General features: G+C 51.5%; 6 protein-coding genes across 6 annotated transcripts; 2 read left to right on the top strand and 4 right to left on the bottom strand.

Annotated features, from left to right (window-relative positions):
* Positions 1 to 870: 870 nt before the first annotated feature.
* Positions 871 to 1,143, bottom strand: KRP23_11927 (uncharacterized protein; the record flags this gene model as incomplete). The annotated part of the gene is made up of 1 exon (XM_067882507.1): positions 871 to 1,143. One exon carries the CDS (start codon positions 1,141 to 1,143, stop codon positions 871 to 873), a length of 273 nt encoding a protein of 90 aa, XP_067740098.1.
* An 11,566-nt stretch (positions 1,144 to 12,709) lies between these two features.
* Positions 12,710 to 14,353, top strand: KRP23_11926 (uncharacterized protein; the record flags this gene model as incomplete). The annotated part of the gene is made up of 1 exon (XM_067882506.1): positions 12,710 to 14,353. One exon carries the CDS (start codon positions 12,710 to 12,712, stop codon positions 14,351 to 14,353), a length of 1,644 nt encoding a protein of 547 aa, XP_067740097.1.
* Positions 14,354 to 14,781: 428 nt separating this feature from the next.
* KRP23_11925 (Retrovirus-related Pol polyprotein from transposon opus) lies at positions 14,782 to 17,760 on the top strand (the record flags this gene model as incomplete). Its single annotated transcript, XM_067882505.1, has 1 exon — positions 14,782 to 17,760. One exon carries the CDS (start codon positions 14,782 to 14,784, stop codon positions 17,758 to 17,760), a length of 2,979 nt encoding a protein of 992 aa, XP_067740096.1.
* A 711-nt stretch (positions 17,761 to 18,471) lies between these two features.
* KRP23_11924 (uncharacterized protein) lies at positions 18,472 to 20,257 on the bottom strand (the record flags this gene model as incomplete). The annotated part of the gene is made up of 2 exons (XM_067882504.1): positions 18,472 to 18,823; positions 18,882 to 20,257. 2 exons carry the CDS (start codon positions 20,255 to 20,257, stop codon positions 18,472 to 18,474), a joined length of 1,728 nt encoding a protein of 575 aa, XP_067740095.1.
* A 98-nt stretch (positions 20,258 to 20,355) lies between these two features.
* Positions 20,356 to 21,395, bottom strand: KRP23_11923 (uncharacterized protein; the record flags this gene model as incomplete). Its single annotated transcript, XM_067882503.1, has 2 exons — positions 20,356 to 20,646; positions 20,709 to 21,395. 2 exons carry the CDS (start codon positions 21,393 to 21,395, stop codon positions 20,356 to 20,358), a joined length of 978 nt encoding a protein of 325 aa, XP_067740094.1.
* Positions 21,396 to 23,401: 2,006 nt separating this feature from the next.
* On the bottom strand, positions 23,402 to 23,844 carry KRP23_11922 (uncharacterized protein; the record flags this gene model as incomplete). Its single annotated transcript, XM_067882502.1, has 2 exons — positions 23,402 to 23,644; positions 23,719 to 23,844. 2 exons carry the CDS (start codon positions 23,842 to 23,844, stop codon positions 23,402 to 23,404), a joined length of 369 nt encoding a protein of 122 aa, XP_067740093.1.
* Between the last annotated feature and the right edge of the window lie 3,521 nt (positions 23,845 to 27,365).

Raw genomic sequence — 27,365 nt, 5'->3', positions numbered from 1 at the left:
GAATATCTCGCTTCATAGGCGTACTTATCAGGCCCTCGGGAATTTTACTTACCCTTTAGAGCGTTTGCGCATGGACCAAAGACATATAGATAGGCGAAGATGGCGCCGCCCCAGAACCTCTGATAGAGTTCGAGATGTGCCTTGCAGTGGCGACGTTGTCCACACCTGCGATACTCATACCATATCTGGCCAAACCTGCTCCTACAGAGATGAAGTGCTTGCAGGCATCACTTGGCGTGCACATTTCGACATGTTGCCATCTTAGTGAACACGACGTTTGTAGGCGTGCATGCGGAGTCGTGTTCGTACACAGGTCCATAACTTCCTGCATACCCCCCGCTCAATTGGTGTGCAGCCTCTCCCCTTCCAGGATAAACCCTCCCAACAATAATACAGAGCTCTCGGTTGTGACATCGACGGCACACCTGCTACCCCTTTCGACCTAGAAAAGAGTAGCACAGTTTTGGCTGGTAACAAGGGGTCGTCTGGAGGTGCCAGATTAGCGTCGCGGATAGATACTCCGCAGTGCAGGCCACTTGCTACGCTTCTGGGACTGCTTTGGTGAACTAACTGGTCAGGCCCTAGACGATCAACGACGTCTTCTTTTGGAGAACACCCTCTCTTGATAACCATCTTATGGGTGAAAGTGAGGTACACTAATGACTTTAGAGCCATCTAAAGCTGTCTAGGGTAACCACCGATCCGCGTATCGATGAGCGCCACCTCTCACGTAGTTTAGGAACGTTTTAGTCAACAAGCTCAAACGTTCGGGTATTGGTTCCGGCAGGTGTATTAGTTCGAATAAGGTGAAAAGACTCGACGACGAAGAGGCGCAGGAGCGCTAATGAATCGCTATGTATCATGACGCGGCTACTTGCCCTTGGCCTTCTCTGCGTAATACTTGATTTTCTTGGCATTCTCGTAGGCCTTGTCGATGAGTGGTTGGTTCTTGATATTATCCTTGATAATCTTCATCCACTTGATGGAGTTTTTCCCGGCCAGTTCCCTAGCTGCTGGCAGCTCGAGGTTGTTGTCGGACGGTTCAATACGGAGACGTCGAGCGGGCTCCGAGCTAGCAGCCTTGACGTCGAGCGTCAGGAGAGCGAGCAGAGCGAAAACCTTGAGGAGATTGGAGAGAGCCATGGTTGCTTGACTGTGGGGAGCTGGGGATGTCGCTTGCGTGTGGAAGAGAGGAGAAATGTTGGAATGAGTAGGGAGCAGCTCTGGCTGGCAGCGTACATGAGGTCCGCACGGTGCTCTAGCTCCAGCAGGCCAGTGGCCCTGGGCTGTCCATGCTTTGGCAAGGATGACGATACTTATTCTGCCAGCACCCTCACCCAAAACATCCGGGGCAACCCTACACCACGGATTCAACCACGCAGATCCCAAAAACAACAAACGAAATCAAGAGCCGCAGTGATTAATTCAGAAAGCGATACTAGTATCGTCTGTCGGAGAGGCGCCGTCGGCAAAAGGGCCAACTGGTCCAACCGCTTTTTGGTACAGGAATTGTACCGAGGTAAACAACCAGAACAAACGTAGCAAACACACAAGGTGGTCTGTCGGGGATCACTGCTATAAGTTTGCCCCCATTGAGCTATCGGTATCGCGGCGTTCCGGTGTCGCTGGTAGTCCGGCATCGAACGCCCTGCAGTCACCACAGCGGTGAGCTATCCTCAAACCAGGGTACATGTATTGAGTGTTTTGTGTGGAATCCTACTTGTTCGTCACCCTTTCCAAATGTGTGAAGAGCAAAGCCAGATCCCATCCAATGCGACTTTCTCCGAGTTGCACTCGTGCTCTTGAGTAGTCAGGTATTATTAGTGTTCTGTGTAGGAGCTGCAATCCTGGTACATCTATCCTGGTACATCTATCATCAATACTTTCGATTACGGTGCAATAATATCACCGCAATCAAACAGAGCCTCGAGCCTTTCTGGGACACAAAGGGGTTACTTTTGGGACACAGGAGATTAAATAATCAGGCACATCAGCATTTATGTGTACCAGCTGGTGTTAGCCCTTTCGCGATACGAGGGCGCATTTTTCGCCCTGGAAGGCATATCCCAAGAGTGGGTGAGAAATGGGGGGGGGGGGGGGGTTAAGAGGTCCTCTATTTGTGTTTAGCTAAGAAACTATAGAGTCCTGAGAGTGGGTGAGAAATGGACTTCTTAAAGGGCGCAAAATGCGCCCTTTGAGCGTTACAGCTGTTTTCATCTACCTAGTTTTGTTACTACTAATCAAAATGCACGATTCAGCAGGGCTAGGCTTAATTATTGGGATATATTCTCCACTGGTACAAAAATATCGTAATATATCGTGCCACGTCGCCCACATCAATTGATTTGCCTGCCATAAAACGCGAGTTTCCTCATCCTTTTTTCATCATTCTGAGCATAAAATGTGGAGAACAGATCTCTGCTGTCCGCAATGGGGGGGGGGGGGTCACAAGTGGCCCCCCATTATCATACAAAGGCTAAGATGTATGCATCCTATTTGATCGCCAGCCCATACAAAATCAAAGAGCAATGCACATTTGCTCTCCATCATGAGGACAAGCTTCCAAGACTGGGAGGACAAATTGCTGGTGTAGATAGCACCGCAGTTTGAACAAGATGGAATACGCATAACATGGGACTACGTCGCGCGCCGCATGGTGAAGACGTAGCGCACAGCACGTGCTCTCCAGCTACGTTTGATCAGCCTCAAGCGCACTTATGGCAAAATAGTAGGCAACTTCCCGCCTTGCTTCTTTGGAGATATCAAGCCCAGGTCTCTATGGGCAACGACAAGGAGTCCCTCGACTACAGCGCCGCCTGCGAGATCAACGGCGGCCCCAACTATTCCGAGCCCTGTTTTACCAGCGCGACGGCTGGCAACACGGAGTCACTCCAGTTTTGGCCAAACGGCGAGATCACTGACGACCCCAACCGGTACGAGCTCCACGCCACTAGCGCGGGCGCTATCAACACGGCCCTCCACTTCCTTACAGCCACCAAGACTAAGGGTGGAACCGAACCCTGCGACTTCTGCAGTACCAGTGACGCCGCCAGTACGTAAAGATGAGCTACTGGGGCAACCCGAAGCTGCATGAGCGATTGCAGCTATTTTTGATGGTGTAAGCGCAGGAGATGTGCGCCAACATGCTGGGCAAATGCATGGCAATGCCGGGGAAGTTCATCCGGCGGGCTTTGCAGCGATGATCGAAGCCATGGGACCATTCAACAGTCACGACACCTTTATCGATATCGGCGCTTGTATTGGCAACGTGCTTGTTCAAATTGCACTGACTTCCAACATCAAATCGTGTATTGGACTGGAGGTGCGGGCGGACTTGTCGAAACTTGGCAAAGCCCGTATCCAAAGTCATGCGAGCGAGTATCCTCTCCTCCGAAACGTGACAATGGTAATTGGAGATGTGGCAGACACAGCTCTATCTTCGAAGGCGCCGATTTGTGATTCTACGATTGTATACAGTAACAATCTCTTGTTCGAGGAGCCTGCTAGCCTCGTGCTATCACGAGAGCTGAGTAGCATGCCAAGAGCTCGAGTTGCCGCCGTGAGTAGACAATTTTGCTTGAGGCATCGCTCGACATGTGTGCAACCTTTCTGCGCTACGTGGAGATTCATACAAACGCTTGACGTACCGTGCAGCTGGAAATGGACAGCGCACCACATATACATTTACCGACGTCTCCACTTATCAATACATGGCCATTGTTGTACTTCAATTGACACCTGCATTTCAGCTCCACGTTGTCGTTGTCCGCCAGTGAGCTCTCGCCGAATCCACTGCCACGGACCACAGCAGTCCCTCCTTCGCGTCCAACCCCGCGTCCTCGGCCACGGCCATGAGTACCAGCGCTAGCTCCAGTCTGTATCGCTACACAGGCGCAGTCAACGCATACCATAATGTGAGTCACCGCTCAGACACCAATAATGCATGCAGCACGTACGTCGTACGCGCCTACGGGCTCGCTTGAGCTACCAGCCGCAGGAGAAGTTGCTGCAGCATCGATGTCCATGATCTCCATCGTGGCCGTCTCCTCACTAGCAAGCGCGATCTGACGTGCGGCTGTCGGCCCTGCCACTTTGATTGATGCGAGTCGAATCTTGGCGAGTCTCGAACCCTGTCGAACGTTGCCTTTGTCGCTAAATACAGGTTTGGCAAATAGAATTCATGGAAGTTTTGTCAGCATGTCAAAGTGGTGTTCTGGCAGCACCACGGTTTGGGGACATCGTGAGACACTACTTGGCATATGCATACCTGGTAGGTGTGGCAGTAGTTGGTAACCTCCGTTGGGTACCTCCCCTCTCACCTGCAGATAATGCACCTCCTCGTTTTCATTTCATGTCTGGGTGTATTTGACTCGACGAAACGGATGAGCATCTTGATACTGGTCTGGCGATTTGATCACAGCTAGATCCAGATGGCGTGGCCACTCCACTAATTTCAGTGCCGTCCGGTACATTCCTGCCGTAAAACATGCGGCCCTCACTCAGGGCATGCACCCACTGCTCACTAATAAACTCACTGACCAGTTCAGTCATATATACTCGGTGGGGGTCCCGGGATGTTGGCTCTGGTGTGGCTTGACGCCGAGTCAAATAGGCGTTTGATCGCCCGATGTCTATAAGGACGAGCGCCAGTTTCTTGTGCCATCGTTTGTAGCTGTGACCATCCGCAATTGAGAATAGTCAGCGGATCTGGTCCAACCGGTCTACCCCGTGATGTTTTGGTTATACTCCCTCACACAGGTAGGTGCTCGAAAATCTCGTGAGTCGTTTCCGATTGTCCGACTCACAGACGTTGTTGATGCGTCCGCGTTGGTTACATGTTTACGATGATGCCATCGCACCATGATGCAGCTACTATGTTGTGCTCTATCGACACCGACTGACGCATGTCACTACGTGAGCACTTGTTGTCCTTGCTCAGCATTGTATGACCGGGGAAGTGCTTGCTCTTATTGCGTATGATACCTCGACCATACAGAGCTTTCACACGAAGCGCAACAAGCACTTGCACTGAACCGTAGTAATTATCCACGTTTACCACTCGTTTCGTCCAGAAGAGAGGCCGCACAACTTCAAGTACATGTTGACGGATCTTTGATACCGAAGCCAGCTCCTCGCTTAGTGCTTGAGCCTCTTCAGTCTCCACAACGCCGTTCAGGCGATCTTCAATATCACTGCGGTTGCAGTGCAGTCTATAATCGAGAGAAATCCATGTAGACGAGCAGCACACCATGTACAACCTGGAGTGATACTTCCCGGTTGGCTTGGTCGGATTGAACACGATCATATGTCGACCGTGGCGTGATCGGCAAGCGATACTCGCCTAGTCGACGGCAACGTTCCTCCCGACCACGACGTACTTATCCCCAGTCGCTTTCAGCAAGTTCAGCAGGGCCCCAATCCTCGCTGCCGCATCCTTGGCCAGATTTGTGGGAGACGCGTTGAAACTTAGACGCCGCCGGAATAGTTTGTACCGGTTTAGAGGCATAATGCCATCAAATGAAGTCGAATTTCCACCAAATATGGTGTCTTCGGGTTGTGGGCCCCAGTAATTTGCGTACTCACCCTTTACGTTTAGAGCCATGAAAAACATGATGCCCAAAAACGAAATCAACTCGCTCATCGTGAAGGGTTTCGAGACCTTGATGTCGTACGTGACAGCGTACAAGTTCGTTTCATGTAGCACCTGTTTCCAGAAGTACATCGGAATATAGGCGAAGAAACTCGAGCTGGCTGAATGCTCAAAGATGTATCTGTACTCAGGGCGGAGGTAAGTTGACAACGAGCCGTCTCCATGTCGGGACAGATCTTGCGGGGCATCTGTGGATGCTAATGGGTCGATGCGCATATTTTTGACAGCCTCAACTTCGGACAGGTTCGTCGGGAGTACGCCCATTGGATCGTAGGCGTCGTACGATTCGGTTTCAAGAAGATCGGATGCGTCATCAAGCTCGATACCTTAAGACTCATCGCACTCCAGAAGATCCTGCCAGGCGTGTGTGCTCGTTTCCTTCGTCAGAACGCTGTAATTGTGGATACCCATCTGGACAGTGCTCATGCTCAGGTTCTCAACGCTGCTTTGAAATTGGGTATCTGGAGTTTGTCCTTGCATTTTTTGGCGCGGCGGCACACTCTACCAACGATGTACGCCGTTCCAACAAGGCGGTAAACTTTGTTTTGCATCCAGGGCTCCTTCGCGGGATAGTAGGATACAAATTTGCCGATAAACGTTTCATGGAGAAGAACTGGTGGAGTCGCTGGTGTTGAGACTTGACGTTGCACCGCTCTTCCACTCGGTTTTGGCGAGAGCATCCCAACCCTAAACACTGGGGTATCAAACATAATACCAAAGTCAATAAGTCAACGCGCCAAGAAGAAACCATGACGACCAGCATTTTCCAGGTCCTCACCGCCGACATTGTCGTCTGCTTCAAGTGTAGCTGCTGCAGTTGCACCGTCATGTTCGCGGCCCTGGTCACGGCCTCGTGACACGAAGTGTTCCTGTTTTTTTTGTGACGCACCGCCGTCGCGACTCTGGTCTAAAATTTCGAGCATGGATACTAATGGATGAAATGGAGAATGTGACTCGGCTGTACCCGTGCGACACGGGTGGCGTATAGAGTGCGACTGATTTATGGAAAGATCTTACGCCTAACCACAGATGGGCCCAACTGGCTGGAAGTGTGTATCCTGGATGTGTACAAATCCACGGTTGCAAACCCGCATTATGTCCAGCCCCCGGACTTTCCCTTACGATGAGTGCCTAAAGCCTGGCGGAAAGTGCAGTTGAGAACGTATCTCAGATTGTACCTCATCTTGCTGTGGTTCAGAGCGACTACTAAAGATACTGAACCAAGATCATCCACTACCAACACCCAAGTCGTGCGCTGGAAGCCCAAAGAGTCTAGATGTCAAGTACATCCTGAATCCTGAATCCTGACTCCAAAATCCTGACTCCAGAATACCAGAATCTTGATGGTTGACCACTGACTATTTGACTTCGAAGACAGTGGTACGTCATCAAGTGAAACGCCATTGAACTACCGCCAAAGAACCCAACAGAACTGTCGAGTCGACACTTTTGAAGCTACGAAGACAATGTACCCAGACCATACTGAAGCGAAGACAATTTGACCCAAACCATAGTGAAATCAAGATAAATCACTGTGGCGAGATCTAGAAAGAATTGGTAGTTTAAGGCTTACAGCCAACAACAGAGTTTGTTTTACCCCGTACTGCGCAAGTGAATTCGGCCAAGCCTGCCGACGGAAATCCGGAGGACCCGAGACTACGACCGCGATACAACAAGGGGCGCTGCGACCATTAAGGACGGGTCGTCTGTGGCATCTCCACCTCATAACATCAAGTCCAGTTAGGTGGTGACCAGAGGCGCTCCGGCACCCTACCTATTTCATATCCTAGTTGGGTCACTAGCGTGCTGGTGTTTGCCCATTTCATATTCCCTTGCTATTCGAGGTGACTGACTAGCAGTTGTCCCCCGAAGTGATAGTTTAACTGCTGTGTGTATCGACTGACTATAGTATTTGATAGTTTCTCTCTTAATTGAGAGTGGTGCGCGTTTTATACGAGTGTTCAGACTGACTAGGTGTCTGAATTGTAAGACTCGAGTGAGCCTACCGAGTGACCCACCGTCCAAGGGTCGAAAAGAATAAGTGACGGCTATTTGTATTGTATATAACTCTGTATTTGTTGGCTATTGGTGTTTGGGGTGCATCCTGGGTAAAGGTGCATCCTGAATTTCCGATACTCTGGGTGTGAAATCCAGACTACACTCTGCCTTTCTGTCGTTGAGAGTGCATCCCGAAGTGGACGTACGCTCGGCACAACTTCAAGGCCACAAGCTCCGTGAAGTGCCGTTTCGTCAAAGACAAACGAGCCGACAGGGATTCCGCAAGGTACCCACGCCACCAAGAAACCAAGGTTTCGCTTCGCGGTGAGATCTTGGATACTTGTTGACTCCTACAAGTCTTCCCCCTTCAATCCTGGAGGAGGAATTTCTGGAGCGCGCTATACGAACCCCCCTGGGCGGTAAAGGTTTCATCGACCTCGCCACAGCTGGTGCGCGTGCCCGGATTTGATTATCGAGGATTTCAACGAGCCCAAGTGTTGAAGAACTGCTGAGTGCCCGTCAACGTCTGGATTCATTCAGAATGCCGGAAGGACGAGGGCCGAAGAAGGCTGGACGCGGAGGTAGCGGACGCGGTGAGGCGTCACGTCAGTCGCGTCGTCTGCAAGGATTGCCGGCGGAGGAGCACAAGGATCTGGACACCATTTCCAGAGAGGCTCGGGCTGCGCGGAAGGCTGCTCGCGAGAGCGAGGCAGCGCAAGGTGGGGACGCCATGGTGTTTCCAGTTCAAGATCAACCGGTTGCTGAACCGCAAACCCAGGATGACCAAGATTCGTCCAGGATGCGAGGTTCGACAAACGTGAGTCGAGGATTGGGGATACCTGGCGTCCCGGAGGAGCACACCCGCGAAGGTGGTGCTCAGGCGTCTGAGGGAGGCGTCGAATTGGTTGACCCCCCGGAGGTGGTTGACTTGGTTTCTGAGTCGTCAGCTTCGGATGATGTCGTGGAAGTGAAGCGGGAGTCCGTACGCGTGAAGGAGGAGGAGAAGACCCAGGATGCAGCTGTGTATCCTGACTCGCCACCACTCGCATCGGAGGTTCCTGCGCCAAATCCTGACGTCTTGCCCAAGTTGGAGTCGCGGACTGATGCTCAAGGTGTGAGTCCTGGAGCTCTGGCGGCTGTGGCAAAAGATGTGGTGCTGGATGGTGAGCGCGCAGTGATGTACGTTCGCCGGGAAGTTCGGCGTTGGGAGGAGTTACATTCTGGACGAATTGCACCTCCGAATGTGGATTTTGCGCGGCCGACACCGAGGCCGGATGTCAACACGTACTTCGAGGCGGCGTTCGCAACGGGAGAATACTTCAAGTGGCGTTCTTCGATGGAAAGTCAAGATGACGCCTGGATCTCCGAAGTGAATCCTGTCCGCTGGGGTGTTGGCACTGCCCAAGATCTCACTGCGATCCAGATCCCGCCGACGATGTTGACATCACGCAAATGTGTCGTCGTCCTGCAGACACTGCTCTTTGAAGCTGGTTTCGAGTTCTCTAACTTGATTCCTGAATGGTCCAAGACGAATGTGTCCAGGATTCCGGATGACTTGGTACGCAGTGTGACGAGTGAAGTTCAGGCGTGCCTTGCTGTTGAACTCATGGAATGGAGGCACGTCATCGCTGGAGTACGCTTCAAGGTGATTCCCTTTCTTGAGGAGAAACCTGCATCCAGGATTCAAGAGCAATCGCCAAGACTGGAGTATCACACTCAAGATGCACAAGGCGATCTATTGATGACTGACTACGACACGGATGTGCTTGGACGAGAGTTCGTCTTGAGATTCAGGGCAACCGGACTCAGGGTAACCAGGAGTCCTCGGGGATCAAGCGACAGCGAACCTCAGTTGAAGCGCTCTCAGCATCGGCCACCGCGACCGCTGGTACCTTCGACTCCGTCTGCACTGTCCACTCCGTCGCTGTCTTCATTGCCAGTGTATCAATCTTCGACGAGTCAATCGCGTCAAGATTCGAGTGTCCAGGATGTCGTAACCCAGGACGCCGAGAGTCAGGATGCTGAAGCCATGGACACAGTCTCTGCCACGCTACCTAGCGTCATTGGCACCTCAAGATCTTCGGATGAGAGTGTAACGTCAGGGGCGCAGACTTCACGAGGAAGTTCATCGTCTTCATCATTGATGTCGACCGGTCGGAGCGCGTCGTCACACATGCCGTACGCTGGAGGTGGTGCTTTAGCACTCGTAGCTCAAGGTGGAGGTGGCGTTGCCGCTGCTGACGCTTCGATGGGGTTCTACGTAACCAGAACAGTGCTTCCACCTCGCCCCGCTCTTGTTAACCAGGCTGACGTCGTGATGGCTGAGCCTGAGCAAGCTATCCAGCCTGCCATGTCCAAGCCACACATCGAATCCAGGATACCATCAGTGACATCCAGGGGGGCGGCAGTGAATCCTGATGAAGAAGACTCTGGCAGTGAGCAGCGAAGCAGACATCGGAGCTCGAAGGGCGACACGCGTTCAGGACACTCGTCGAGATCCAAGTTACCGTCGGTATCCAGTCGTTCCTCCAGGAAATCATCTCGGCATTCCAGATCAGCGTCGTCCGTCAGCTCTGGGCCAGCCCAAATCGAGTTGAACGTCTTGCGACATCAGCAAGAGTGGCAGGCCCGAATGGAGAACGAGCAGAAGGAATTTCTCGCCAGAGAACGCTTGGAAGCCATGGAACGAGAGCGACGTAGAGACCAACGCGATCTGGATGCACGCCGACATGTCCAAGAACTCATGGACCGACTTGTACGTGCTGAGACTGCTCGTCTCGAAGCTGAACGCCGTGCGCAGGAATTGGAAGCGCGTCAGACCCAGGATGAACGACGAGCTCAGGAATCCGCCCAGGATGCAGCGCGAGCTGATGTCCTGGAGCAGGAACGTCTGGGTGCTGCCTACGCGGAGCGCATGCAAGCGGAAATTGACGCGGAACGTGCGCGCTGGGATGAAGGTGTGCAGCGGGAGCAAATGTCGGAAATGGAGAGCCTGAGGCAGAAAGTTCAGGATGCAGAGGCTGCCCTGGGACAAGAACGTGAGACTTCCAAAAATATGCAGAAGTTTTAAGCTGGGCAGTTGCGCGACCTTCGTGCAACATTGACCCAAGTTCAAGCGTTTCGTGCAACTCATCCCCCTCATTCAGCAACTCAAGTCAAGATTGAAGAGTCTCCTCCCCCTGATTCAGCAACCGTGTATCCAGAAACCAGTGGCGTCATCAGACATGTCACAAATGTCGCAAATCAGGGAGATGGAAATCTGGGTTCAAAGAACATGACCGAAGTCGCAGCCGCACAATTGCTTGCGACTGTCCAGCGGCCATTCCCGGAGAACCAAGAGAAGCATGTGAAGAGGGAGAATGGTGCTGAAGACGCCGCGGCGGCGCAAAGTGTCCAGGCGGCGCAAGGGACGACAACAAGGACGTCCGTATCCAGGGCGCAGTCCGCATCCAGGACACAAGGTGCATCCAGTGCAGAGCAAACTCCGCATTCTGGCTCCAGGCGCTCCGACGACAAGAGGAAGCCGCCCAAGAAGGAGAAGCGCCAGGACGCTAGCCCACCAGCGGATCCGGACCCAAGTGGCGACTCGAGCAGCGAGGATTCTAGCTCAAGTGAGTCCGACTACGACTTCGGACAAGATGCGGATAATAACTTGACCGCGGCGAAGACACCAGAAGGGACTACGTTGCTGACATTCCGGCAGTATATCAACTCGCACACGTTGAGCGAGTTCGATGCTAAGGCCGCGATCAGGGAGCGTGTCCACTGGTGGGAGCAGTTTGCTAACCTGGCTGCCCAAGGCGCCCGGTCGAGCAAGATGCGAATTCAGGAACTCAAGCTGAAGCTGTCCGGAGCAGCGCGTGATTGGTTCAACCAACTGCCGAAACACATGCAGCGAGATTGGAAGGAGCTGGCGACGGCATTCCGGAAGAAGTATTGCAAGGCCCGCGCATCGTACTCTGAACGGTATTACAAGATGGAGATGCGATCTTCTGAAAGTGCCCTAGATTTCTTCTATCGCCTGAATGCTGCTGCAGGCAAGGCTGACATTGATTTCAGGAAGTCAACCAAGCGTCTGGAGAAGCACATCCGCCGATTCATCACTAAGCTGAAGGAGACATGCCTGAAAACGTCCCTGCAAGGCCAACGTTTCAAGAATATTTCTGACTTGGAGTATGCTTTGGAGCAGGATGAAGAGGTGTGGACCCAGAACGAGCATGATGCTGCTACGTCCAGGAATCGTGACTTCCGCGCTGGAAATCTTCCGAATCCAGGACGGCCTCGCCCCAAGCGCTTTGAGCGTGCGTACCTCACCCAGAACGCCGACTTTGGTGTGAAGATGAGTGAGTATCCAGAAGAGCTACCCCGAAGGCAGGATGCTGTGGAGGAATCCGGAGTGTCAGCCCAAAGAGTGGATCCTGGAAGTCAAGACGCCAGAGACGATGGAGGCGCCTTGAATGCTGGTCCTTCTGGTGCAGAGTGGACACAGACGCTCACGAACGAGGTGTACCGTGTGATGGATAATATGGGTTGGAGACCACCTGGACACATGCCTCATGGCAATCCCGTGCCGAACTCAGGACGTCGCGAGAACCCGAACTGGGACAAGTATTGCGAGAAGTGCCACAAGTGGGGACATCCTGAGGAGGGCTGCTGGAAGGACATCAAGTGTGACCGCTGTCAAGAATTGGGACACCCGACTCACATGTGCCGCGCGCAACCATGCGACAACTGCGGCAAGCTGCATCAAGGAAAGCCGTGTGAAGACTGGAAAGCGTTGGAAGACCTAAAGAAGCTCGCTCGCCAAGGCGCACTCAAGGACCTGCCAAGCCACATCCTGGATAAACTCCTGGATGGCGAGGCCAGTACTGGGAAGCCGTTAAACCTCTAAGTCCGCTGGATGGGGATCCAGTACGCGTCGGGCAGAGGAAGGCCCCAGAATTGTATGTCCTAGTGTTTGTAGGCCCAGAGCTGAGAAGAAGATCCCAATATAACCAACAATACATGAAAACTTTGGCTCAAGATCCGACTTTACATCCTAGCCAACCGAATCCAGACTACATGGATCCTGATAACACTGATGAAATCGTGGAGTACAGGCTTTATCCTGGACAACGGTATGGTTGGTGGGAAGAACACAGTCTGGAGTCAAAGAAGCGTGATGTAGTGATGGTGCACGGTGCAGTGAACGACTATCGGACGAAGATTCTCCTGGATACCGGGGCGACCGTGAGCATTGTGAGTCTTGACTTAGCGCGTAAGTTAGGACTCAAGCTCCGGAAGCACAAACAAATGAAGGTGTCTGGAATGGGGGGAGTGCCGACGTACATTTCTGCTAGTGCCCAGGTGAAGATTACTCTCGGTCCGAGAGTGATGTACATCTTGGATGTCTGGATTGCGAATATCGGTGAAGGGATTAATATGCTTCTTGGAGTTGGCTTCATGTATGGGGCTGGGATTCGGATCAGTGTTCGAGAAGGACTAGTCACGCTTCCTGACGAAGAAACGATCGTGATGTGTGGGTGGTCGTCGCAACGGCGATTGGGTGTGGATTTACCAATACACGCTCAACGTTACATGTACTTACGCTCTGGTGAAGATTCAGTTGTACGTATCCAGTATGGTCAGGCTAACCCGCAATCTACGGTTGTGTGGGCTGGACGTGGTGAGCAATGGGTAACGCAGATTATCTACGCTGCGAAATCCTGGCCTATTGCTGTGCGAGTGGTAAATGTTTCGACCAAAATACTCTGGATCGACGACAAGATGCCTTTAGCCAGGATTGTGGAGTACGGTTCCTTTCCACAAGCTGGTCGATTTGTGCGGCCTGGATCTCCAGCGTATCGTGAGTGGCAAAGTCTCATTCAGGAAATTGTTTCGTCGCGGGATGCCAAGATTCGTGCTAAACGTATGGCTGAAATCCGGGAAGCGTTTGACTCGCCGTACACCAGCACCAACACTCCAAAGTACAAGTGGCCAACAAAGTTGCTAACGCGACCAAAGGATGGTTCGAACAGAGTGCAAATGGTGAGGTTACAGCCTGTATCAGGTACGCGTCGAGTGCGTTTCACCCGGGACGCCGCTACCCAGACTGAAGACGATCCTGAAGAGGACATTGTTCTCATGCGCAGTGTTGGAGTGGAGGCCAGTGACCTAGTTGATGGTTCCAGTGACGGCATTATGGAGGCCGTGCCCTGTGGTGAGAATGACCCAGAATGCACGACATCAGAAGTCGCAACGGATGATGAAAACTTGGATCACGGTTCAAAAGGTATCAACAACCTAGATGCTAGCGATTCCCTGAATTTGCCGGTGGCAGTCATGACTGGCACGCCTATGGACAAGCTCAAGAAGGAGTATGACCGCTGTATGCGAGTTACTGTTGAAGATCTTGACTTAGAGCCAGCAGTTTATATGCGCGAAGGCAGCGAAATCCTGTCTCAGTTACGCGACCAATTGGCCTTACTTCCTGACTTGCAAGATCTGTCTCCAGAATGCAATATCGAGGAGGCAGATGTTGGTGATCCAGTGAAGTCCACGCCTGAGATGGTTGACAAGTTGAGACGAATCCTGAAGCAGCATCGTAAGATCTTCCTTGGTGACGGTAAGCTGCTCCTGCACCTGCTCGCGGAGTGGTCTGTGACTTGGACGTCGGCGATGCGAAACCTGTTGCTCAGCGACCGAGATCCATCGCGCCTCACTTGATGCTCAAGGTGTACGAACTCTTGAAGAAACTCTTGGAAACCGGACTCATCGAGCATTCTGAATCGCAGTGGGCATCACCGATTGTGATCGTTCTGAAGAAGAATGGGATTGACATCAGGATGTGCATCGACTATCGTGTGGTGAATGAGTTTATCAAGTTACTGCACTACCCTCTGCCACTCATTGACGACTTGCTGATTGGTTTTGAGTCGGCCATGTGGTTTATGAGTCTGTATATGGCAAGTGGATTCTGGGCAGTCTTAATGACCGAGCGAACCAAGCTGATCTCTGCGTTTGTGTGTCCGTTTGGGCATTTCGAATGAGTCAGGATTCCGTTCGGTCTAAAGAACGCCCCACTCATTTATCAAGCAGTCATCAACAACTGTCTGTGGGGATTCGTTCGCCTGGATTCAGAGGAAGAAGCAAAGATGGATCCTGATGTACTTGATTTCCTGAAACTGGATTCTCTGAGAGCCAGGAGTCCTGACAGTACTGAAGGGGATTTCTCGATTCTAACGGATAAGATGACAGTCTTTCAGCGTAACATCCCAGCTCCACCTCAGATGGGCCCTGTGCTCGGGCGCAGCTCGTACATTGACGACATTGCTCACGGTGCACCAACATGGGACCACCTGTGTGAAGACTTGAACGCTTTACTGTTTCGGTTACGCTATTGGAATATCTCTTTGACTCTACCCAAGAGCGAATTTGGCAAGTTGTCCATCCCGTACCTCTCGCATGAAATTAGTGCTGAAGGTATCCGGGCGAAGCCAAAGATTGCGAAGGGAGTCCAGGATTTGCCGTTCCCGAAGACACTCAAGGGAGTGCAGTCTTTCATGGGAAGTCTGAATTCCTATAATAAGTTAATCGAAGACCTCCCCGTGATCGCCGCTGTCCTATATGAGCTGACGGACGAACAGATACGCGCTGGACGAGACTTGTCGCGAGCCAAGGAAGCGTTTGAGATCCTGAAGCGCAAGATTGTATCGACTCCACTACTGCGGCATCCTGACCGCACACGACCATTTGTGATCATCTCGCATGCTAATCAGTGGGCAGCGTCTGCGGTACTAGGCCAAGAGTACGACGGAGTCATTCATCCGGTTCGCTTCACGGGGCGCGTCCTGAACGACGCTGAGCTGAGATACCAGCTCGCCGAGAAGGAAGTGATTTCAATCATGCGAGTCCTAGAAGTGTTCAGGAATCTGGTGGAACACAGTCCAAAGATCATAGTATACACCCGATACTCTGTGCTTAAGTGGCTACTGACATCCAAGACGGCAGACGGTAAGAACTTCAAGTGGGGCGTAATCCTGTCACACTGGAATCTGGAGATCCGCAGAGTGCAACGTGATGAAGACGGACTACCTGCCATCCTAGATGCAGGAATCACACCCAGAGAACACCTGGACGAAGTCGCGGAGAATTTGATCCCGGCTAAGGGTCGAGTCGCACCAATAATTCCCATTAGTCTGGAGATGTTGGGTGCTGACTTTGAAGGCCACATCCTGAGTTTCGACGGTGCCGCCAAGACGTCTACACGCCGTGGCAGTTGCGGATGCATTCTGTGGCGCCTCCCTGTATGGAAGGTCCTAGATGCACAAGGATTTGCTTTGGAAGATGTGACCGTGAATGATGCTGAATACAGTGGGCTGCTCAAGGGATTGAACATGGTGTTAGACCATGACGTCCAGGAGATCGTTGTGGTCGGTGATTCCAGGATCATCATCCACCAAGCACAAGGCTTGATCAATTGTCACCAACCAAACCTACAAAGGAAACTAGCCGAGTATGAAGCTCTGAGACCAAGATTCAAGTCCGTCAGACTGGTGCACGTTAAGCGTGAATTCAACCAGGCGGCAGACTACTTGACATCTAAGACGCTACTGCTTGACGAGTCTTGGAAGGTTGAGGACGAGGACGAGCTGACACACTTGCAATTGGTGTCCAAGATCCACGAGAAGCTGATGAAACCCGCTCAAATCCTGGATGCAGGAGTGCAGGACGACAATGGACAGGATGCTGATTCTACAAATCTCCCTGGACCAGAGTCCGCACCTCTGCCACTGGCCGCCAAGGTGCTTGTTGCCGTAACTCGTGCACAAGCTCAGGATGAACCAGACCAAGGCGATGTTGTGGGCCCGATCGAGTACCAAGCGGAACGATGGCGACGTATTAAGCTGCATCAAGATAAGGACGCTTTCCTGATGCAACTCAAGAATTTCCTGAAGGGTGATGTAACAGAGATGTCACACGCCCAAACCAGGAAGCTTGCCAAAGTCGCCGATGATTTCGTGCTTGACTCTCGGGAAGTCATCTACCGCCTGAGTCGGTCTACCAGAGATCGCCCAAGTGACATGGTCGACGAACTCAGACTAGTCGTGCCAAGGAGTCAACATTCAGATATGCTGCACTACGCACATGAGGATTTCCAAGGTGGACACCAAGGGATCACGTGGACGTATGAGAAGCTTCGTTCTGAATTCTACTGGTCCGGTATGTATGCCGATGTTGAGAAATTCGTCAAAAAATGCGTAGATTGCGCCAGCGGCAAGGGGCGTCCTCCAAATCCTGGACCTTCGCCTGGAAACATTGAGCCCAGACGACCGTTCGAGGTTGTGTCCATGAATTTCGTGACGCACATGCCTAAGTCGGACCGCGGAAACACCTTTTTGCTCCTATTCCAGGACATGTTTTCAGGGTTCGCGATGTGTAAACCCATGAGTTCTACGACGGCCCAAGATGTCGCTGAAGTCTATGAAGAATGCGTATTCAGGAGGTTTGGAGCGAGTTCTATGATAAGACATGGCCAGGACCCAAGATTCATGAGTGAGGTCTCCACGCGATTCCGAGAACTCCTGGGTAGCAAGCAGCGAGCCACTCAGGCGTACCACACTCAAGCCAACGGCCAGCAGGAGAGATCTGTGCAGACTGTGGTGCGAAGCATTCGCGCGTACGTTGCGGAAGCCGACCAGAGTGACTGGGATGACCACGCAGAACGACTGATGTTTGCTCTCAATTCGTCATTTGATGCAACGAGACTGGATACCCCCTTCTTCCTGGTGCACGGCTGGGACGCACACGATACGGTGTCTGCTACGCTTGAACCCAAGCCGTCGAGCGTCCAGGAACGCACTGCGTATGACTGGCGTCGGAAGTTGCAGCGTGATTACAGCTACGCTCAGGCTTGTGCCAAAGACCTGCAAAAGAAGGCTAAACGCATGCGTTCTGCTGAGCAGACCAGGAAATGGAAGGAACTGTCCGATCGTTTGAGAGCTGGCTTCGCTGTGGGCGATGTTTTCTGGTTATATATATCGAAGGTGCAGCCCGGACTCAGCCGGAAACTGGCATGGTCCATTCCGTATCCAGGAAATGCACGACGACTTCAGAGTGAAACTCAGGATTGACAACTCAGGATATCGTGTTAATCCCTGGGTGCATGTGAGTCGACTAAAGCCTAGAGCACTGTTCCCAAAGCGACCCGCTGTGGAAATAGACGTGGAGGAAGATGACGATTTCGACGCAGCCTTGTTACCAGAAGACAGCTGGGAACCTGACGTAGAGAATAACGAGTATGAAGTCAAGCGAATCCTTGATTTACGCTGGACTAAGAGAACTCGGACATCAAGGCGCTCTCGCGGATATCTTGTGAAATGGAAGGGCTACGATGAAACGGAAAGGTTACCTGTGTCGAGGCTTGACTGTGGTGCTCTACTATACGAGTTCAACCAAGGTGCGCGCGCAAGAGCCCGTTTCCAGGCTATGCAAGCTGGAGATGATCACCCAAGGAACTAGTGTCCTGGATGCAAGAAATTGCCCAAGATGCCAACACCCGGACCTTCAATGCTGAAGTCTGGCAATGAACGCATTTTGGATTCAGATCGTCGAAAGTGAACAAGTCTGGGGATGGAAGTGACTTTGATTGAATTTTATCGTGTATGATGTTATGGACTGCGACCTTGACCAAGTGATTTCGAAAGCAAGGTGAACAGAATGGAATTACGAGTGTGATTGTGAGAGGGCTGAAGTAAATGGAAAAGACCTGGATTGTATTAAGTGGAAACACTTACTGAATGCAAAAGACAAAGACTAAAATCCAGGATGTTGGAGCCACTCGCTCACTTGGTGCAAATGAGATTCTCCTTGCGCTCCGAAGCCGACAGCATACGTGCCTTCAATTCCGTGGGAACATACTGGAGCCATTCAGACTTGCTGGATGCAGTGTTCCACTGCGTGCGAGCAGGTTCTCGCAAGTCAGTCTCCGCAAGCTGGATTTCCAAGTCATCACACTTAGGACCGCCTAATTTCTCGACTCGCGGGTCTTGCCAAATCCAGGCGCAACATCGGTCTGGTAGCTTCCATAATCCAGGCTCATACAGCAACGTCTTCACGAATCCAGGAGTAGCAAGTGCCCGCTTCACGAGGCTCTGGTAGCGGCGACGCAGAGCGTTACGGCGAGTGACACGTCCACTGTGGATAGCGAGAGACAAGTCATCAGCTTCTTGGTCAATTGTCACCCAGTGCCCACACTCCCAGAATGCAGAATGCACGTGCGTTTGTGTGCATGAATTTCACGATCTCTCCTAACATCTTGAGAGTACCTAGAGACAGCGTGCTGCGACGATGAAAGAACAGAACTCGGTAGCGACCTTCGAACATGACGGTCCAGGGTTCCCACTTTTCCAATTCGACGTATGCGTCAGAATCCCAACGCTTCTTGGCCAAGTCGCTTGCGTACTTGTGCACCTCGTAATCTGGAAAACCTGGGTCCTGACCCGACGAGTTTCTGGACGTGCTGACATACTGGACCAAGATGCCAAGGTGTCTCCAAGATGTTTCATCATCGTCAGGTGTTTCGATAGTCATCAATTCTGCCGCTGTCAACGAGTCGTACTCCCTGCGAGCCAAACGAGACCGGTGACGAGAAGGGCGGTTACCAGATGACTTGAGCGACTTCTTGGCCTTTGACTTCGACTTGTGTCCAGAACGTGAGTCCAGACGAAGACGCTTGTGGTCCTTGCGTCTGGAGGTGACCGGCGCTTCATCCGAGTCATCACTGGAACTGATGTGTGGACGCTTGGATCCAGATTCAACACCCGACGTCTTGGATTTCTTGGGTTCCGAGTCTTCTTCATCCTCGCTGGAACTGGACTCCGAATCGTCATCATCCTCCACTTCTTGTGCCGGAGGCGCGTAGTCTGGATCAAGCTCCTTGTCGTCGACCACGGACTCTGTCTCGGAATCACGATACACGATGGTGTGGTCATCCAGGTTACCCCAAGACGGAGGCACTTCCCCGCGGCGCAGCTTGCGATCCAGGCGCTCATCTGCCATCTTGTAATACGTCGTTGGCACATACCTGGCCCATGGGGTCAAATCCAGACGACGCCAGTACATCATGCTGACCAACATCTTGACCAGTTGCGGTTGCCTAAAGAACCCGTGTGCTGGCTTGTCTTGGTCAAGACACCTCATTGCCGTTTCATACTTGATTCCAGCCAGGATAATCTGCCGGACGTCAGGACGCACTTCTTTCCAGATGACACGCCCAGGAAGCATCTTGCATGCAGCCTCCTTGGAAATGGTGGTCTTCTCACCGGCCTTGCGCACTGAGTCGCGGCCTGGGTGATGAGTCGATGGTCGCCTCTGGACTTTGGGAGACTTGGTCTTCTTGAGTGACTTCGGAGTGTGCGACCTCTGTGGAGACTTGCCACCAGAATGCGACTTGGACTCCTGAATGCCAGACAGATTAGTCAAGTCCAGAATGACAGGATTCGAAACCGGAGGCTTGGGAACTGGAACAGCCAGACGAAACGCAGGAAACGTTGGAATTGGAGCCTTGCGTTGATCCATAGCCGTGATGTTGACGACAGGTGTCCCAAGCAGACGGAGGAACGCAGCCATTCACGCAGTGCACGAACAAGTCATGCAGCCGATCCCAGTTGCCGGAGACGTCAGCGTGCTTCTGCATGAAGGCGGACAGCGTCCAAGGATCCATGGTACTATCGTCCAGGACGCTTCTTCAGGATGCCAACTTGAGTCTCTGCGTCGTCGACACGGGCCTTCAACTCGGACTTCTCAGCCTCAAGCGCGTCGATTTGGTCTTGGTATCGAGACTTCAACGCCTGGACTTCGTCTTGGTCAGAGGCCTTGATTTCGTTGGCCTTGGCAAGTGCAGAAGTCACCTCTTGGTGCCAGTGTGCGCAGACGAACTTCCATTCACGACGAAGGTCACCATTGATGCGCTTGAACTCCAGAGCGTCTTTAATCGCGGCTTCCTGACCACGCTCAATCTGCGCCCGAAGTCGACGATGTTCACCCAGAACAAGACGCAATACATCGAAGTGCGGAAGACACGCGAGGCGAGTTGATCCGGAGGAAAGTGAGTCAGGATCGAGGCGAATTCACGTCGCGTGCCAATGTCGTCCAGACTGGAGGTCAAGGCATCCAGCCGGAGCGGATCTTGTCGCGCTTGCAGGAGGTACTGACGGGCGTCCATGTCAAACAGACGCTCGAATTCAGAATTGTCGTCCGCGTTCATCTCTTCGAAGCCAATCAATGCTGTAGTGCCCCCGTATCCATTCATCGTGAAGCCGCCGCCGCGCGTGTCGTCCACCGTGGCTGGAACTCCCACCAAGTACGTCTTGGTGCCAGTGTCTGGCAGAGAAGGCAAGGTCCAACGCGCCGAAGCGTCAGGAGGCGCAAAAGTCTCGGGACGAATTGTTTGTTGCGATAGGACGCCCTTGAAGAATAGCGCGTCGACGTCTTCCATCCGCACGTGGCGTGGTCGCGAGAAGGAAGGCAACACGACACCCTCGCCCATCGGAATGGGGCTGACACCACCACCACCAGCGTCTTTGCTCTCGTCTGGGGCGTTCTCGGCGCTGTCGCCACCCTCGGGCTGACGCAGGACGATCGCTTGCGATTCAGTGCCGGAAAGCTGACTCGGGTCTTCTAGGGGGCGCGTCTCGACGTCACCAGTGCTGGGAGAAGAAGCAGAAGCCGGAGGAGGCTGTGTGCTGTCGCCGCTGGCCGCCGGCATCGAGGAAGGCGCTGGGACCGGAGTGTTGCTGGTCTCAGCCATGTTTACAAGTTGGGAAATCGCGATATGACCGCGTATTGCACGTGAATGCTGTGGTATCCGGGAGGAGAACATTGAAGATGGATCGTGACCGACCGTTGGAGAGACAGGGTACGGCAATGCGCTGAATTCTGGCAGACGGCAGAGTGCAACGGCAGCGTTTGATTCGATTTCTTGGGTTGGCTCCCGTTTGAATGTCCTGGCCATGATTCGCCAGCTCGGGGATATTTCCTCTCTGATGGATCTGGACCAGGAGGGGCGGTTGACACGAAGTGTTCCTGGGTTTTTTTGTGACGCACCGCCGTCGCGACTCTGGTCTAAAATTTCGAGCATGGATACTAATGGATGAAATGGAGAATGTGACTCGGCTGTACCCGTGCGACACGGGTGGCGTATGGAGTGCGACTGATTTATGGAAAGATCTTACGCCTAACCACAGATGGGCCCAACTGGCTGGAAGTGTGTATCCTGGATGTGTACAAATCCACGGTTGCAAACCCGCATTATGTCCAGCCCCCGGACTTTCCCTTACGATGAGTGCCTAAAGCCTGGCGGAAAGTGCAGTTGAGAACGTATCTCAGATTGTACCTCATCTTGCTGTGGTTCAGAGCGACTACTAAAGATACTGAACCAAGATCATCCACTACCAACACCCAAGTCGTGCGCTGGAAGCCCAAAGAGTCTGGATGTCAAGTACATCCTGAATCCTGAATCCTGACTCCAAAATCCTGACTCCAGAATACCAGAATCTTGATGGTTGACCACTGACTATTTGACTTCGAAGACAGTGGTACGTCATCAAGTGAAACGCCATTGAACTACCGCCAAAGAACCCAACAGAACTGTCGAGTCGACACTTTTGAAGCTACGAAGACAATGTACCCAGACCATACTGAAGCGAAGACAATTTGACCCAAACCATAGTGAAATCAAGATAAATCACTGTGGCGAGATCTAGAAAGAATTGGTAGTTTAAGGCTTACAGCCAACAACAGAGTTTGTTTTACCCCGTACTGCGCAAGTGAATTCGGCCAAGCCTGCCGACGGAAATCCGGAGGACCCGAGACTACGACCGCGATACAACAAGGGGCGCTGCGACCATTAAGGACGGGTCGTCTGTGGCATCTCCACCTCATAACATCAAGTCCAGTTAGGTGGTGACCAGAGGCGCTCCGGCACCCTACCTATTTCATATCCTAGTTGGGTCACTAGCGTGCTGGTGTTTGCCCATTTCATATTCCCTTGCTATTCGAGGTGACTGACTAGCAGTTGTCCCCCGAAGTGATAGTTTAACTGCTGTGTGTATCGACTGACTATAGTATTTGATAGTTTCTCTCTTAATTGAGAGTGGTGCGCGTTTTATACGAGTGTTCAGACTGACTAGGTGTCTGAATTGTAAGACTCGAGTGAGCCTACCGAGTGACCCACCGTCCAAGGGTCGAAAAGAATAAGTGACGGCTATTTGTATTGTATATAACTCTGTATTTGTTGGCTATTGGTGTTTGGGGTGCATCCTGGGTAAAGGTGCATCCTGAATTTCCGATACTCTGGGTGTGAAATCCAGACTACACTCTGCCTTTCTGTCGTTGAGAGTGCATCCCGAAGTGGACGTACGCTCGGCACAACTTCAAGGCCACAAGCTCCGTGAAGTGCCGTTTCGTCAAAGACAAACGAGCCGACAGGGATTCCGCAAGGTACCCACGCCACCAAGAAACCAAGGTTTCGCTTCGCGGTGAGATCTTGGATACTTGTTGACTCCTACAAGTCTTCCCCCTTCAATCCTGGAGGAGGAATTTCTGGAGCGCGCTATACGAACCCCCCTGGGCGGTAAAGGTTTCATCGACCTCGCCACACTCGCCTACCAGAAGCAGCGCCACTTTCATGGCCACCACCACGCCCGCCAACTGTAACATCGTGTTCACGTTGGTGTGCTACAGACATACAGGGAACATCCAAAACACTGTGAGTCACCTATCAAACGGCGGGTAGTCCATGACGTACGGACCTTCCACCAGCACCACGTCATCGTCAGCACTGTCGAGGATCAAGCTCTCATCGCTATCACGTGCGGCTAACGCTAGTGCCGCAGCTACCGCCGCTCCTCCACGGCCTCGGCCACGGCCACGGGCACCAGCATCACCGGCATCTTGGGCCACTGGTGTCGCTCCACCACCTACGCTTCTGGATGCCGCATCGAGTGGCTTCTGGAGCTACACCCACGCAGCCACAATGAAAGTCAGTGTAAGTCACCACTCAAACGGGAGGCATACCGTGTACAACAGACCTTGCACAAGTACCACGTCGTCGTCGCCCGCCAGCGAGCTCTCGCCGACGCCACTACCACGGACCGCAGCAGTCCCTCCTTCTCGTCCACCTCCGCGTCCACCTCCGCGACCTCGGCCATGGCCATGAGCACCAGCACTGTCTCTAGTCTGTATCGCTACACAGACGCAGTCAACGCATACCACAATGTGAGTCACCGCTCAGACACCAATAATGCATGCAGCACAGACCTTGTATATCGACCACTGCCTTCAAGGTCTTGCCTGCACCTTCCGTAGTCGCAGCAGCTTCCTCACGACACACAGCTAATGTAGCGGGGCTACACATTCGGTTCACCTCCTACCTTAGTGCAACATGCACTAAGTAATACATTCAGGTGACCACTCCACAGGGTGGTCCACATTCATAGCAAAAGCCATATGACTGGTAGAAAGTAACACCTTTCTACCAATGAGAGTCATTCAATAGATAGGGGTTCTGCCAGCCATCCAATGGCAGAACCTCTCATTAGAAATATCAGTTTTAGGAGGAAACCCCATTTATAATCAATACAGTTCTCATTTGGCACCAAAGCTATCGTTCGGTTCCTTTGTCTTAGTTTAAGTATACTTTCGGATACAAGTATACTGAACTTAAGTGAATTACACCTACGCTTCCTCATGCACGTGCGCACACGTGTAAGCTTAAGTAGTGGTTCTAAGCAGACCCATTACACGAACTGCGAGTCGTTCAAGTGAGGAAACTCACTTCGGTCCATGGTGGCTCAACGCTTGAGACCACAGAGGATTCAGGTAGTCTAATCCTACCTGTGTAGGCGTGGATTGGTGCTACCACATGTGACGGGAGTCACACAGCACCTTGCGCTTAAGGAAGTGATAGGAGTGTACAAACTCGAAGTGAATGGCAGTTCCCGGTCTTGGGGAACGGTTGACTTAAACAGTGTAGATTGTAGACTGATATTTTTTTAGTAAGTTACTTAGAAATCGTCAATACGTGCAATAAAACTCCTATGTCAACTATAGTTTCCCCTATATATTTTATGCATGGGTGGTTGTGAGCCAGTGAGCCACCATCTACGTATCCGTGGTGTTGGATACACAATGTATCCAACTCGGAAGAGAGAGAGTGTGTGTGTGGAGGGGGGTAGAGAATCTCTATTTTGTTACGTTATAACTATAGAATCCTGTAGTTTTTTTAAGGCTGTGCCTGATCGCGGTTTTATCAGTTGGCCAGGATGGACTGGTATTTCGAATGCATTTGCTTCTGAGCAATTCTTGGAGTCTTGGCTGTAGGCTGGTGAATTTGAAGATGCCCAACGATATTCTGTCTGTCCTTGACATTTCGATCAATTCGGCTGCTACCGCTACTGCTCTGATTGTCGTGGTTTCCCACATGTCCATATCATTGTAGAATCTCCTTTCTTTCGAAGAAGTACGATAATAGCGTCTAAAAATGGGTCTGACACCGACGCTCCTTTCTGTATGGCTTGGTACACGACTACAAGGCAATCTACTAATTCATCTTTAAAATCTTTGTAAAAATCGTGTGGTAATCCTGAAGATCTGCCCGATTTATCACGAGGTAGTTGATCGATCGCTTGCAACACCTCCCCATGTTTTATCGATTCAACTAGTGTTTGCTGCTCTTCCGGCAATAATTATTTTGTATCTGAACTTCATGAAATTTATGAAGCTCATCAGGTACGCATGCAGGTTCAACAGTAGCATGAGATGCTCCTAGGCTATCATTCTATTCACTTGCCATTAGATCAGCCGTCGACATGATTTCAGGGTAAACGTGTCCAGAGGATGGTTCAATTGCCGATATATGCTGATCTCTTTGACAATTTGCACGTTTTTTTTTTAGAATTGTTTCAGGTTCGCTGCCGTAGGTTTTGACATTCTACCGAAGGCTCTGTTTCCTTGACAAATTCGCTGTTGCTGGGATTCTGTTTGCACTTTGGTTCGGGTACTAGCGGTTGACTTACGCAAATTTGCTTGCGTATTGCTCTGTGTGCTTCCTGTCTGTTCGTACTACTTGCCCGATCATGACTGAAAGTTAGTTTGCAAACGTATCCCACGACAACTCTGTTCTTGATAAGTGGCCGCCAATGTCTTGATTCGTTTTTGAAGCTGTTTGTGGACCCAGTCCGGCCCAGAGCTGCTGAAAGGATAACTTGTCCTTCTTTTGCTCTTTTGGGTGGAGTCGTTTTGCAGTGTCATTCATAATCGTACTTTTTGATAACCCGAGTAGCAGGCTAGGTCGCGACCTTCAACCCTTTGAGCTATTGCTGCAATGTCACTGCTAGTGTAGAACCAGTCAGGCCGAATCGCTGACCGTTTGCGCCAGAAAGAATAATGAGTGAGCGGGTCTGGTATACTATCTTCATCGATATCTTTTTTTTGTGTTGTGCGTAATGGTATCCAACAAGTCAAAGTCCTCAGTAAGTTGTTGTAGCTCCTTACTTTCGCATGACCCTAAGCTCGGGTTTCCGTTTACAATCCTGTCTTGTCAAGGACATAGGACAGCATTGAAATCTCCACCTCATAATGTTGGTTGTTCTGTAGTAACCCACGCGGGGAGGTCATAAAAAAATACCTTCTTTTTAAATCTGTCAATTGGCGCGTATATGTTCACCAGTCTCGAGTCACCAAATTCTACAGCAACACGTCGACCCGTCTAGCTAGTCCACTGCCAAGGACGAATTCGTACTGTAATACGTGGTTCTAGTAGGATTCCTACCCCGCCAGAATCCGTTGCTGTAGTTGTCCAGTAACTGAGAGAATTTTGTGGGTTTGTTACCCCCCAGATTTGGTTCCACAGCGCCATCAGTTTTTTGCAATGTCTTTTATAGTTTTCAAATGTGTATCTTGAACGAATATAATATCTGCTGGAGGTACATCGGAGTGCTGTTTCCAACCCCGAAATCATCTCTCTCGGCGCTTTTCCGTAAATCCTTGCAAATTCTGTGTAATTACCCGGAGATCAGTTCGTTTCGTGATGCCTTTGCGTTTTACTCGTCCCGGTGTGTAGAACGTTCCTGCAATATTGTGTAGGTCTGCATACAAGTCCGGGAAAACCGCGGCATCTGTATCTGTTGTTTACTCTAACATACATTTCCTCCATTGCCACTGGCTGCTCCTGTGCACTCAGCGACTGTTTAGCTAACTTTGATTCCAATCCTGTTAGATCGAGCGCAGAGGATGCTTTCTGCAACTCTTCATCATGATCAAGGATGTAACAAAGGTCATTGATTAAAGCCGGTCCAGTGGCCTCACGTATGAATGGGTGGTCGATAAACGTTGCTAGTTCTGGTGCATAGGCATATGCCGCCGAGCTAGTCTGTTTGGGTATTCTTGCATAGTTGAAGCAATTTTACCCGCTCCGGTTGAAATTTTCTGAGTTGAATCTAATAGTAACGACCATGGATGTATAAATCATTGACCATTTTGCCTCCTGTGTTTCTTCTCGCTGGTCGAATATATTCGTCTCGCTCGCGCATTCTTGTTTCACGGTTGGACGATTTCCTTCATGGTCAAGTTCACCCTCTGTATTATGCAATGGCTTTGATTCCCCCCCCCCACCTCAAGTGTAGCCACATGCATTGTTGGTCTTCGTACTGGAGTACGATTGGCAAGTGCTCCTTGC

The sequence above is a fragment of the Phytophthora ramorum genome (assembly GCF_020800215.1).
Source record: "Phytophthora ramorum isolate Pr-102 chromosome Unknown Phyram_PR-102_s0013, whole genome shotgun sequence".
Lineage (NCBI taxonomy): Eukaryota > Oomycota > Peronosporomycetes > Peronosporales > Peronosporaceae > Phytophthora > Phytophthora ramorum.
Note: the sequence above shows the minus strand (reverse complement) of the source record. Positions and strands in the feature narration are given on the sequence as shown.